This window comes from Talpa occidentalis, unplaced genomic scaffold (genome assembly GCF_014898055.3).
Source record: "Talpa occidentalis isolate TD23 unplaced genomic scaffold, MPIMG_talOcc4v2.1 talOcc4.15, whole genome shotgun sequence".
Lineage (NCBI taxonomy): Eukaryota > Metazoa > Chordata > Mammalia > Eulipotyphla > Talpidae > Talpa > Talpa occidentalis.
This window is the reverse complement of record NW_023601543.1, coordinates 66,920,332-66,934,626: the sequence shown is the minus strand read 5'-3', so window position 1 is coordinate 66,934,626 and position 14,295 is coordinate 66,920,332. Positions and strand designations below refer to the sequence as shown.

The 14,295-nt window shown below is 33.8% G+C and overlaps 1 protein-coding gene across 1 annotated transcript in view; it reads left to right on the top strand.

Moving 5' to 3' along the window:
* The window catches only part of CFAP47 (cilia and flagella associated protein 47), a 330,871-nt gene that overhangs the window by 47,856 nt on the left and 268,720 nt on the right, over positions 1-14,295 (top strand). Inside the window, exons 16-21 of the mRNA XM_054695900.1 lie at positions 88-167; positions 2,340-2,462; positions 3,245-3,376; positions 7,551-7,628; positions 10,810-10,954; positions 11,286-11,380. Of these exons, the coding sequence (XP_054551875.1) occupies positions 88-167; positions 2,340-2,462; positions 3,245-3,376; positions 7,551-7,628; positions 10,810-10,954; positions 11,286-11,380 (653 nt within the window). The remainder of the gene's footprint in view (positions 1-87; positions 168-2,339; positions 2,463-3,244; positions 3,377-7,550; positions 7,629-10,809; positions 10,955-11,285; positions 11,381-14,295) is intronic.

Sequence of the window (14,295 nt, the reverse complement as noted above, 5' to 3'; positions counted from 1 at the left end):
TTCTTAGTAACTTAATACAAACCAGATCCTCTTTTACTAAATCCCACTTCTGTCTCCAGGCTGTGATCATACTCTTACATATTTCAGCTATGAAGCATCTTATAGCCTTAAGAGATAAGAGATTCATCCACTTCAATGCTAGCCAGTGGCAGTCAGTAATCAGTCAGGTCTTTCCTCTGTTCTAGGCTTGAATAGCCAGTTCGTATTACTTTCACTATGTTTCAGTTACTTATTATTCTTTCTAAATTTTCTAATGATGTATACATAAAGAAAGATGCCCATATTATAATTTTATGTAGCACTCATTCTTTATAGACTGGTGAGCCCTTTATAACTCATATCCAGGTCAAAACACAAAGCATAATTAATATCACAAAAGACCACCTCCCTCCACATCTCCAGCCATATGTGTCCTTCCCACAGTCATCACTATCTTTACTTCTAAGAGCACAAATTAATTCTGGTTTTGAACTTTATATAAATGTAGTCAAAGCATATGTTCTCTTTTATGTATGGCTTCTTTCTTTCATCATTAGGGATTCATCTATGGTGATGCACTAGCGGTAGATTATTCATTCTCATTCCTGAGTAGTGGTCCATTCATGACCATGCCATCATTTTTCCATTACACAACTGATAGAGATTTGAATTGCTTCAAATTTTTAGCTAATATAATTGTACTTCTATAAACATTTTATTACTGTCTCTGGTGAACATATGTACGCAAGTCTTTCATTGTTATTAAATAACTGTATTTGACAAGCTTACTAAATAGAAATTTGCCTATATGGTAACCCTGTCTGTATTTTTTCTAACAGGTAAAGTTATGCAATTTAAGTAATTTCAACTTAGAATTAAATAATAGGTATCTTTTTTGTTATATGTCAGGCATGATGCTGATTGCTATTCATATATGATCTAATTTAATCTTTGCAACAGCTGTATACAAAGCAAGTACTAGTATCTCAGTTGATGGTGAGGAAATGGAGGACTAGAGAGGTTAACTAATACAAGTTCACAAATTTAGTCCCTGCCTTCTTTGGAATTTAAATCTAAATCTAGCTGCCTCCATAGCCTTTTCCTTTGCCCACTGATAAGAGTTGCTTTCCCTACGCTAGGATTAGTTATGAATTAAACTCAGATAAAAGTGGGCCTCCTTAGTGGCGCAGAGGTTGAGCACTGGCCCACAGCCTCTGCAGCGCCAGTTCAATCCCTGGCTGCTGGCGAGGGTCCCCACATGGCATGCAGAACTCTCCTGCCGCGCCTGCTGCTGTCTGCCTGTTCTGTTCCCTGCTCTGTTTCTGGTGAATTCTCTCACCCTCCCGTGCTTGTGACTGTACCCAGTGCTTGTATAAATAAGTAAATAAATCTTTAAAAAATAAACTCAGATAAAAGTATAATGAATTATATCACTTGATAAATTTTAAAAATGCTTAAAGTTAGATGAATTGTGAAAGGTTACTCTTCATAAACTAAAGATGGAGGAACATGCAGTGTTTAAATGAAGTATTCATTGCAGGGTTGTCATTAATTTATGAAGGATTTACTTGGGTATCTCCTCTCCTGTTAGCTTTGTTTGAATATTGTTCCACTTACCCAACTATGTTCTTCAAATAATTATAAGGATGTATTAAAACCTCCTAAAACAATAAGAAATAATGTTCATGAAGAAATAGGGTCTGGTAAAAAAAGCACAGAATATGAAATTGGGAAACTTGGATTCTGGTTTTCCTTGGCTGTTATTTGCTTTCCTATAAAATGGGAGAGGTGATGAATGTCAACATTTACCAAAAATATTCTATGCTGCATTAGTTCTGTGAAGTGATTTATGTGGGATAAGGTTAGGGTGTCTTGTGTCTAAGTAATACTGTGAATCATAATAAACTAACTCCCTATTCTCAGATTAAGCAAATTGTACATTATCTGTATGCTAAGTACTATGAGAAGATTTATAGTAGAAATATGCCTGGATAATCTCATTTGACACATTATCTGTCATACTTAGGTGACCCTTGAACTCTTTCCTTTTGCAAAGCACATTCTATACACAGTTGGGTAGATGATATCTGAGGTCTCTTTCTGAGATTGATCTAAGTGAGTCTCAGTCAGATTTATTTCCTCTATAGAGTGATCTTACTCACCCTGCCTTCTTCAGTTTAGGAGTTCTTTTAAAATATTCCATTCTATTTTCCTTTATCTTAAGTATATTATAAAAGCTGATAAAACTTCATATTTTAGAAATTGCATTGAAGCTGAAAAAGTCTGAGTTACCTGGTAAAGGACAAACAAATGCTACTGTTGTTTCAATTACATTTTCCCTTTCCTCCTCTTTTTACTAGCTTGGTCACACCAAGGTCACGTTTTTGGAGCCAAGGATACTTTTCAATAATATTCCTCAAGGTTTAACAAGTTGGAGGAAAGCCATTCTTCATAATGTAGGACAAAACCATGCTTATTTCAAGGTAATCGAGAATCTTGAAATTGTTTTTGGAATGTATCACATTACAATTTGATTTTTTTTGCCATGAATTCTATAGTATTGATACTTTAGTTTTTATAAATTGACTAATGCTAATATTTACATATCTCGTATGAGATTTTTCTCTTGCTTCAGAATTTTTCCCTTATCCCCAAAGATATTTTAACCAATTTCCCTTTAAATTATTGTGTCTTAAAGCATGATAGAGAAGCCTTAGTTGGCTTCTGACAAAACACACCATGAATCCATTGGCAAGTTACTTACAGCTCTTTGGAAAGTCGAAATGATATCCCGGGCTTCAGGCTATCAGGATAAAAATAAAAAATAAGAAATTAGTTCATCATTTTACCTTCCCACTCACTTTGCTTTCAGTTTTTAGATTCAGGGGAAAGGCAAACTATCCAAGTAGTATCTAGAATTTTGGCATATTTTCTAACAGGTATATATATTTATATATATATATATGAGAGATACATATATCTCATCCTTGCAAAGTCTTGAAAACACTTCATATAAAAACTTTATCTTATCATCCTATTTGAATTGAAAGGTGCCACTGAAATTTCTGTTCTCCGGGTTAGTGGTGTAAATCCTTGTTGAAGTCCAATAAGTATTTGTGAGTCTGGTGTTTGAAAATCTATTACAGAGTCATCTCATGCCCTGTCCCTAGGAGTCCTTTCTTTAGATAGTGGATTAAAAACTTTCCTAGTTTTGAGCACTAACTTAAAATAAGAATGAAGTATTTCTGCAAATTTTTAATTATAGGTTTGTGATCAGAGTCTTATGCCTACAATTAATATTGTTCCATCAGAAGGAATTATTCCATGGGGTGGATTAACTGTTCTTAATATCTCCTGTACACCCACTGTGGCAGAAAAATTCGATACAAGAGCAAAGGTATGTTTATACAAATATGGGTTTGCTCCTTAATTATATGTGGGTTTATTTGTTATATTTATAATAGTAGGTATAATGCTATAAAATGTCTATATGTTCATTCTTAGAAAATGTGATTTAATGATTTCTTCAAATGGGAATTCTTTTTAATGTTATGATACTAAGGAATAGTTTTTTTTTAATTTCTATATTTTTTTTAGTTATTGATATGCAGATTTCAGAGATCTGTAAAAACAACCTTACCTGTATCATTTATTGTAGAAATAGTTAGCAGAACTTGGCAGGAGGATTTGTAGAAAATATTTTTGATGAAAGTTGGTAATGGAACAAAGTTGAAATGGATACCATTAATCAATATGGGACATGTTTCATATGAATTGTAATGAAATTTGGCCATCTCTAACTTACAGAAAGTCCTTACTAGTCACAAAGCAAAGAAGGGTATTTTTAATGATGTTAATTAGCTACCTTATTTAATTATATACCTTAGGGAAAAATGATCAATTTTTGAATTCTAATTTTAAATAGATTTCATGACTATGAATTATAGACAGATTCTAATATGATTTTAACATCTGTATTTTATAGAACATATAAAATGTTTACCAATTTCATGGTGTAGGAATTATATAAATGAACAGATATTACTTTGATTTTAGGAACTTCTGTAATGTTTGTTAAGCAGAGTAAATTAAACATGTAAGTACAATCTGTAATAAATTGTATTGACCATAAACTCAAGGAATGGGATACTTTTAATATTGGTTTACAACACTATATGATTTAGGAGTATAGGGTCACACATTCTCAGATGTATGTCATCCTGCCACACACACCACTAAAATACTCATAGTACTTTACCCTAGACCAATGCCCCCCTTTTGTTCCCACCCCTATTCTTCCTCTTCCTCTAGTAGCCTCAATTCAGCAGTAAAATTTCTGTGTTCTTTTTTTCCTTTAGTTTTGTCAGTTCCTTTGTTTTGTTTCTCTGTGAAATCATCAAGTATGTGTCTTTCTCCTGATTTATTTCACTTACACAATCACCTCAAATTCCATGCATATTGTCACAAATGGCAAGAGTTCATCTTTTTTTTTTTTGATAGTTGAGAAGTATTCCATTGTGTTTATATGCCACATTTTCCTGATCCACTCATCTGTATTAAGGCCCTTAAGTTGTTTCCATAACTTGGCTATTGTAAGTAGTGCTGCAGTGAACACAGGAGAGTATATATCCCTTTGCATTAGTGTTTTCACATTATTTGGGTAAATACCTAGTAGTGGAGTTCCTGGATCATACGGTAGCTCTATTTTTAATATTTTAAGGAAACTCCATATTGTTTGAATGGAATACCCTTGGTCTTCAGTCAGATCAATTGTGTGCATTTATACACATTAGAGAGTATATAACTATCATCAGATCAAAAGGAATATCTTTAGTTATAATCCCCCATTTTATCCATCAATTTCCCATGACCATTCTTAAATAATACATAGCTTAGTAATAAACATGGATTTGTTGGTCTTTCAAATAAAAAACCTAATTATTTTTATTAACAAAGTCATACTAAGACATTTATTAATTATAAGTTGAGGTATATGGTCTGAAATTTTAAATTTATTTTACACAGTATTTTTAAAAAATTAAAAATATAGCCATGAAAATACAGATTTTGCAAAAAGGTTAATTTCCACTATATTTTAGAGGACTATGCTGTTTCTATAAAACCTACCTTTTTTGCATTATAATGAGAGTCGTTTATTCATCAATTCAACACATATTTACTGTGTAGTAGTAAGTTTCAGTCTCTGTTGTAGATATTAAAGATGCAAAATTATACAGCATAATCAGGGATTTTGATCTCAAAGTTTTTACAATATGATGGAAGATACAGGTAACTCAAAAGAAAATGAAAATATAATGTAATCAATTCTGTAATATTGTGATGGAGAAATTCAGCAGGCAAAGGGAGGACACATAGGGAGTCATCAATCCAGGCTTAAAGTATCAGAGAAGGCTTCCTAGAGGAAGATGCATCTAAAAGACACTTGAAGTTAAGTATCAGCCATATGAAAGGGATGGTAATGGAGTGGAGGAGGAGAGGAAGAGAGTATTTAAAGAAAGCACATATCATATGTTTTTAGGCATTGGGGGAGAGCAATAGTTGCAAGACAGATATGAAAAACTAAGTTTAGCATGCCTTTGTCATAGACTGCATGGATGATCAAAATTTAGCACGACTAGATTATAGATTACATGGGTGATAGTGGGGATTTATTTAGAGACCTAGGTGTTAGGTCATATAGCTCCTTATAAACAATGTTAGCAAATCCAAACTTCAACTTAAGAGCTAGGACTTTTAAGCATGGGGATTTCACAATCAGATTTGCAGTTTTCAGAGATCACTTTGGTTATAGAGCAGTAAACTGAGGCCAATAAGATGGAGGAGTGCAATGTTAGTTGTCTTATGTAGATGTCCAAGTAAGAGGATGATTTTCTCGGTCAGAAAGTAGGATAAATTCTAGTCAAATATAGGAGATAAATATTTAGGACTTGGTGACTATGAAGGGATCACATATAAATAAAAGGAGTTAAGAGTAACATGGCTGCATTCCATGAGAAAGAGATCAGAGATTAAGTAGCAGATTTTAGAGGCATTTTATGAGTTTGAGTCACCTTTTGGCTCTCCTTATAGAGATGTCTACCAAAGAGGCCATGGCATACACATACTGGTCTGAATTCCATGGATTAAACTTACAGATGATAGAGAATATTTATGTTATTCTATAAACACTAAAATAAGTATATGTGAAATGAATTATTGGTACTTGAGAAAGAATAATGATTAAAATTGGAAGAAGTTGAATAAGAAGCAAATGGACAAAGGTGAATTGGGATTGATCAGAAGAACATTACACATCGATGCCCCTGTGACGTGACATCCAGAACTATTGTCTCTGAATATGAGAGAGAAAGCAGGGAGGAGAGAGGGAGACATGACTATGATGTCGGAGGTGATTGAGAGTTGATATGGTCCACAGTATAGTTTACATCTCTAGAGATAAAAGGTGGAGCTGTGATATGTGGGGTTCATTAATGAAGAACATGTTGATTTGTAATTTCTTCCAAATTGTTAAATTGTGCTTTTTAGTGTATCATTTTGCTTATGTACTATACATTGTTTAAATAAGACAGAGAAATCATATAGTATTATCACTGCAGTAGTTTGGTAAATAAGAATAAGTAGATGGTACCTCACTTTCCCCAATAATTCTGAAAAACTGGTATTTTGTCCTTTTGTCCTATAAATAATCTTACTGATTCTGTGGGAAAAGGTGAAATACTCTCATATCCCTTCAATGTAATACACATTTAGGTTTAAATCTAGAACTTGACTGCTTCTAATTCTTTTGCAGATAGGGCTTTAAGGGAATGTTGTTTTTGTGCTTCTAAAACTTTTTTTAGACAATAGTATGTTCAGATAATCTATAGCTCTTACTTTGTAGGAATTAAATAGCTAAATTCTTATTTTGCTATTTAATTTTCTTGGAAGCAGTTGAATGTTAAGTCAGTGTTTGATTCAAGTTTAGCCATTGCTGCTGTCAAGTTTTGTCATTTCAAACAAAAGACAAAATACTTAGCCTCTCTAAGCCTCAATTTTCCTCATTAAGAAATTAGGATAGTAACAGTAGTGACATCATAGAATACTGTGGATTAATAAAGGAGATAATGTATTTAGCACTATACATGGCCCTTAAACTCAGCCATTATTTAGCTCATTGTTATGCTCATTGTATCTTTCTATGGAAGGATTATGTTTTCACTCAGTTTTCTGTTTGTTTTAATTCTGAATAATCAATTGAAATTGAGTAAATACAAAAGGACTACAGAGGGTGGCAATAATGTTTAGTCAAATGGGTAGAACTTTGGTCAAATTCACAAGCTGTCAGCTGGACTCACTATGGTGGAGTTTTAAAGAATTGAACATTCTTTCCTCTTATGAATATAAATTCTGCATAATAAGAAATGTGGCAACTACTGGAATAAACCTTGTGACATTTATGTTATGATTATTTAAATTACAAAATGTTAACATAAATGTCAGGTATTGCATTAGCAATATATAAGTATATTTTAATGTGGTTCCCACAAAGTTTTATATTTCTCCTAAATAAGGTTTCTATTCACCGTGCAAATATCATTGACCTTAGGATTGGTGGATCTGTTGAGATTGCTGATGTTGTAATCAAACCGGTGAGTATGTTATCTATTTGCATAATTATGAGTTTGGTTATTTTTATTTATCATGTTTCTCTAGTCAGCTCATTTATGTTCAAAAATATTTTATTATGTAGAAATTTGACATATAGAAATTAATATATAGAATATAACTATACATAATGAAGCAGAATGAATAGTAAAGGAAGGTATAACAATTTATCACTGAATTTAAGTATCATTACATTACCAATAACAATATCATCACTAGACTTCATCATGACCACACCCCTCCTGAATTTTGTGAATATTACCCCTAAATTTTTTGAATGGGGTTACCACATATATATGAATTACTTTATCATTACTTATTTTAATTTGCTCATTTTGAATTTTGTCATAAAGATGTACTATTTGTAGTCTTTGGTAAGTGACTTTCAATTAAATATTATGTTTCCAAAGTTCATCTAAGTTGCTTGTAGCTGTGTTTTATTGATTGTCATTTCTGCTCAATAGTCTACTGTGAAGACGTACTATAACTTATAGACTCATTTCATTGGCCATCAAATTGGGTGTTTTGGGGGTTTTGTTACTATAAACACTATAGCTGTGAACATTAATAGACACATTTTCTGAGGTACGTATGTCAGAATTCCTGTAGGAGTGGAGTTGTTTAAACACGGGATATGTGCTTGTTTGACTACACAAGACACTGTCCATATTTTCTTCTCAAGTTTCCATTGCTCCATAAGTTGTAAGTTAATGTTTGCCAGCCTATTCAATATAAAATAGCATCTCCCTATAATCTTGATTTGCATTTTATGAACTGTAGTCATATTTATTTTTTGAACACATTGTTCTTTACTCTGATAAAATTTTGTTATAAAATTGATAGTGTATGTGTGTGTTCACGCAATATTTTTTTTTTCCTGGTCATTCTGGAATTGCCCAAAGGTACTCTGATCCTATGAAGCAGATCCCTCTGCCCCTCCACTGTGATATTTATCTGCTATTATGAACATCTTAAACTCTCCATCCTAGCATTTGTCACATTATTTTCACTTTGTTTTCCTCACCCACTAGTACCACAGCACCTAGCATCACTCTGGAGTTGTACTAAATTAAGAGGAAAACAATGAGGCAGCTTGTTGCCTCAGGTGAGGCTGCCCTCTAGTCTGCACTTTAATGACATAACCACACTTCTAGGGTCTGCCTTTAAGTTATAATTCTCTAGTCTTTACTTGGTGTTCAAGGCATGGTGAGTCTGAATGGAGTGACAGATTCTAAACTAGCTTGTCTAGGACTATCGTGATTTTTGGAGATTAAGCCATACAGTATCTAGAGTTGTTGTTTTTGTTTTTTTTTTCCCATTGTTATGGTGTCCTTAGGTGAACAATATTAGACAGGTATCGAGCTTTGATTATTTCCTCATCCTAATAACATTTTTGGCATGCTTTATATGTTATGGTATAATTGAATCATTCAGAGAACTTGTCGTTAACATATATTTGTCAGTATTTCCTAATTATATTGAGTGTTAAAAACAGTTCCTAGCTACCTTTAAAAAAAATAATACCCTAGTATCACCAGATATTGTCAGCAATACATTTAGTAATTGTATAGCATTGACTATGTGTCTTAATAATGATTAGGAAATTTTATCCAAATGAGCATATGGGCAAAGCCAGCATTGGCTAACAGGAGTGTTTTGTTTTTTGTTTGTTTTTTACGTAAAGAAAGCATCAAATTTTCTTTACCCATTTTGGATTTTACAACATTCACAAGTAGAAATGTGTTGCTATTTTAAGTGACGCAAATAGTGACCACTTGATCTTAATGAAGTATTTTTCTTCAACATTAAGATGCTGGTTCCTGTCTCCTTTTAATGTTGTATGTAATTCTTTTACAAAGGCGCTATAGGATGGAGATATAGATACATAGTCTCTCCTCCAGAAGGCAGAATTCAATAGTTTTGTGGAATAAGCAAATACTTGGTATGTAAGATAAAGTTAAGACACAGTCATTACAAATCCCTAATATATTTAAAGTAGTTGTCAAATAGGGGATCATGCTCAGCGAAATAAGCCAGAAAGAAAAAGAAAAATACCAGATGGTCTCACTCATAGCAGGAATTTAGAAAACCTAAATAAGGGACCAGGAAAAAGACTAATTATAATAAAGTAAAAATCAAAATCAACTATAAAAATCAAAAGCAACTTAAAACAAAAATCAAAACAACTATAAACCAGAGACACACTACTGGGGTGGGGACGGGGAAGGCGGGTTTAGGGTCAAAATAAGGTGGTTGGGAACTCTATGGGGACTATGACCAAGATGAAAATGCAAAATGTGCATTTTGAAAAATGAAAATGAAAAATGTAAAAATATGTAAAATACATTTGCAAAAATGAAAAATGTAAAAAATATATAAAATAAAATTAAAAAAATGAAAATAATAAAATAGGTGTCAAATAGGTGCTAGGAATGCAAATATAAATCAGGCTTAATGTTCACTAAGAAAAATAAATGTTTAAACAAATAAATGAACATTGTGATATCGTAATGTAAGTAAATACAAGGAAGGAAAGAAAGCAGTCCTCAACACAATGCTGGTAACTGTGGTTATCTAACTGGGATGTGAAGTACACATATTATTTATCAGACAATTACAAGAGAAGACCCTTCTTGACAGATGGGACACCTTGATAAACACCCTTCTGGGTGAAGTGTCAGGTGTTGATTGTAAATGACAAGTCATGCAGCTTGCTGAAATATGAAGTGATATGATAGGGTGAGAGTGGAATGAGATGAGGCAGGGAAAGGTCATGGTGATTGTTATGCACCTGTAACAGACTTGGACTTTGTCCTGTAGATGGAGGAGAATCACCAAATTTGAGGAAGGGATGTGATAGGAGTAGATTTTCGTCTAGTTAAATTGTGACTTAGTTGTGGCATGGAGAATTGAATAAAGTCAATCTAGAAGTGAAATGCTAAGTGATGTGTTGTTAAGTTCATATCATTACAGTAAGACTAAGAGGTTAAGAATAATGGGATTTGGTAACTGATTGCACATGGGGAGTAGGAGAGAAGAGAACTGGTAATTTTTACAAACATTACCGTTAACATTGGCCTTGATAAACATAGTGGTATAATAGTTTACATTATTTTCATTAACTATCACTGTACTTTCTAATTATTCTTTTTTTTTTAATTTTAGGATGTCTTTAACTTCACTGGCACCTATGTGGGCACCACTGAGATTATTCCATTTTTAGTAAAAAACAAAGGTTTAACTCGTGCCAGAGTGGAATTTAATCTAGAAGAATTTCCATGTTTTTCAATGGAGTTTAAAGACAAATCAGGTTTATATTATATACTATAATGATGTTATTATAAAAGTAAAAATAGTTTTAAATTGTCTTAAGTTCTAATGTTAAAGAAATACTATAAGTGAAGGACCATTTTTAAATATTTTATTTTTATACTACTTTTTATTGTGGTAATATTGAGATTAACAGTGATTTTTTTAATCCAGTAACCTTATACATCCCTACAGATATTTTACTAACTGCTTTTTGATTGTTATAAACATATCAATCAGGTTTCTCAAAGTTTTGTTTCCACATTTAACAATATGATTGTTGTATGTCTGACTTTTTTTTAATATGTGTATGTTTTGTTTTGTCTTTACAGTGCAATACTCAGACCCTGAATTTCCTAAAATATATTTTTTTGAGTTAGAGGAAAATGCATCTGTGGAATGTGGCATAGCATTTTCTCCTGAAGAAGTAAGTTCAGCTTTCTATTTATTATTCATATTACTGACGAGTGGTGGAATTACAGATAATACTACCCAGGAAACTATCAAGGATAACCTTTTTGTGATGGTTGTTCTATCTTGTGAGCATGTCTGAGCACACTCTTCAAGTCAGTAAAGTGAATGCTGGAGGGGTCTGCTGATGCTTGCAGAGTGGCTCAAGGGGGGCAGAGAGCACACCTGCGGTCTTGTGGTCTCAGATGTGAAATTCAAGATGTGACATGTTATGAAGGAGAGAAAAGTGTGGGCTAACTCCACAGTCACTTATATTTGAGCCAGGTTGTGCTTTGTCTTTATATTTGAGTGGGATATGCTTAATGCTCTTGAAATCAGTGCTTGAAATAGCCAAAGATGTGCTGTGAAGATTTAAGAGGGCTTGCTATGACACTGATTATTTTTATAGTGTCCTTTGATGTTTAGTGATTTAAAAACACTTAGAAAAAGTACAAAATCAAACAAAACACCCTTCCTGGGATGTGCCTAAGAGGAGGGGTACTGATGACAAAATTTCAGGCGCAATCTAATATGATTTTGCTTCAGATGTTCTGCTATAGATATGCCAAGGAGAGAACTTCTCTGCTTACAGGATGAAAAGGCATGTTGTCCCTTCCTCCCAAACAAGAGTCAAACTTCTATATCATAACTGAAATATAGGACTCTTATGTAAGAACATTTTTTATATTCCAGCCTAACTAGCATGATGCTTCATACTCAGTAGGTGTAGAATGGAATGAACTAATGAGTGATGCAATAAAAAAAGGGTATTGGATGCTAAGTACTCTTTAATAATCCATTTTGTTGGCCATCTCTATGTCTTCTTTGGAGAAGTATCTGCTTTGTTCTTCTGCCCCTGTTCTAATTGGATTATTTTCTTTTTTTTTTGATATTTTGAGTTCTTTGTAAATCTATATTAGCCCCTTATTGGATGTATGATGTGCACATATTTTCTTCCATTCTTTTAGGATGTATTTTCACTTTATTGAGAGTTTTTTATTGTGCTGGTTTATTTTAGTTTGATGTCATCCCATTTGTAAATCTGTTTCGTAATGTCTAGATGGTGGTTCTTCTAGGATCCTAAAAGTTCATTATAAAATTTGAAAAATCCTGTACATTTATAGCTCTCTGTAGTGCTATATAGTACTTAAGATTTTGACTCATTTTCTATATTTACCGGGTGTTTTAAAGGGAGATTTACTTAGTGTGTTGGAGTGTAATTCAGTCCAACAATGAGAAGAACATAAAAAACCCTGTAGATCATGTGTACCCTGTGAGATTTTTGTTTCATAGATTTGTGCCAGTGAGGTTGATTATTTGGTTTCTAGTCATTTCAAATGTCCTTCATTGTATTAATAGCTCCCGTCAGTTGTCTCTCTTTGTGTTTTTATGTTTGTATATTAAATAGGCAACATGCTTTCTTCATTGAACTGTGTAGTAGAAAATGTGAAATCAACAAAAAGGTTCAAGGCTTAATTACTAGTTGTAACCCTTCCTTTTCTTCCACTGTACCATGTTTGGGTATAATCAAAAGTGCTAGTGCACAATTACAATTGTGTTTGCCATCCTTGGCTGGACTGGTTTGTTTATAATAAGTATTGAAGTCCTTCCTTTCCTTGTGAAGACACATGTTTTCAGGGCCATGATAATAGAGTTGTGCTTCTTTATATGGTAGCCACTAGCCATACATACATACATACATATATATATATATATATATATATAAATGATTTATTTATTTATTTATACAAGCACTGGGTACAGTCAGAAGCGCGGGAGGGTGAGAGAATTCACCAGAGCATGGAGCAGAACAGGCAGACAGACGAAGTACACTGCTGAGGGGAGCAGCGGGCGGCAGGAGAGGTCTGCCTGCCATGTGGGACCCTCGCCTGGTGGCCGGGGATTGAACGGGTGCTGCAGAGGCTACGGGCAGCTTCACAGCCCAGCGTTCTACCTCTGCGCCACCTGGGAGGCCCAGTTTAAACCTATATTAATTAAAGGCCTCCATGGTGGCACAGGGGCTAAGTCTCAGGGCTATTGAGCTATTGCCACTATGGTCTGTGTTTGATCCCTGACCAGGAAGCTAACCCCCATGGTGCAGCAGACCTCTCCTGTCTCAGCCACTGCTCCTCTCAGCAGTGTATGTCAGTAGAGCTGCCTGTTCTGCTCCCCACTCTGTCTCTGCTGAATGCTGTCACCCCTGACACCTCTGGCCTACATGCCAGTTCTTCTATGCATAAATAAATAAAAAAAAATATTATGAAAATAAACCTATATTAAATAAAATTAAAACATTTTTATTTCCTCAGTTAAAATAACCTCATTTCATGTTTTCAGTATCTGTATATGGCTATTGATTGATAGTGCAGAATATTCCATCATCACAGAAGGGTGTATTTGACAGTGCTGGTATAGATCTTTCACAATTTTCATTTTTCACTTCTTCTGTTGCTGTCGCCCAAGTTCTCCCCTGTAGCACAGGCGGGTAACTCTATAGTGGCTCAGTTGTTATGCATTTCTCATATCTTCTGTTTTCTGTTTGCCCTAAGGCTCTTCCCAATAAGAGAAAATTTTTCGCTTTTTTTCATTTTTCCACTAACCTTTGTGTGCTCTTTAAGGACATGCAACCTTTGGGTAAACATTTCACAATGGCTATCTAAAATTTACAGTCTTTGTTACAGGACACTAAGAAAAATCCTTCAAGGGTTCCAAAAAACATTGAATTACACCTGCCCCTTTTCTATTCTTAAACCTTTTTGTCAACCAACACTGGCTTAGAGGCAAATTGTTTCTTCAACAGAGTATCTTTTTGCAACATGACCATTCCTCTGTTTGCATGACAATATCTGGGAAAGTACTCAGAATGACACATCACAGAACTTTTGACATTTC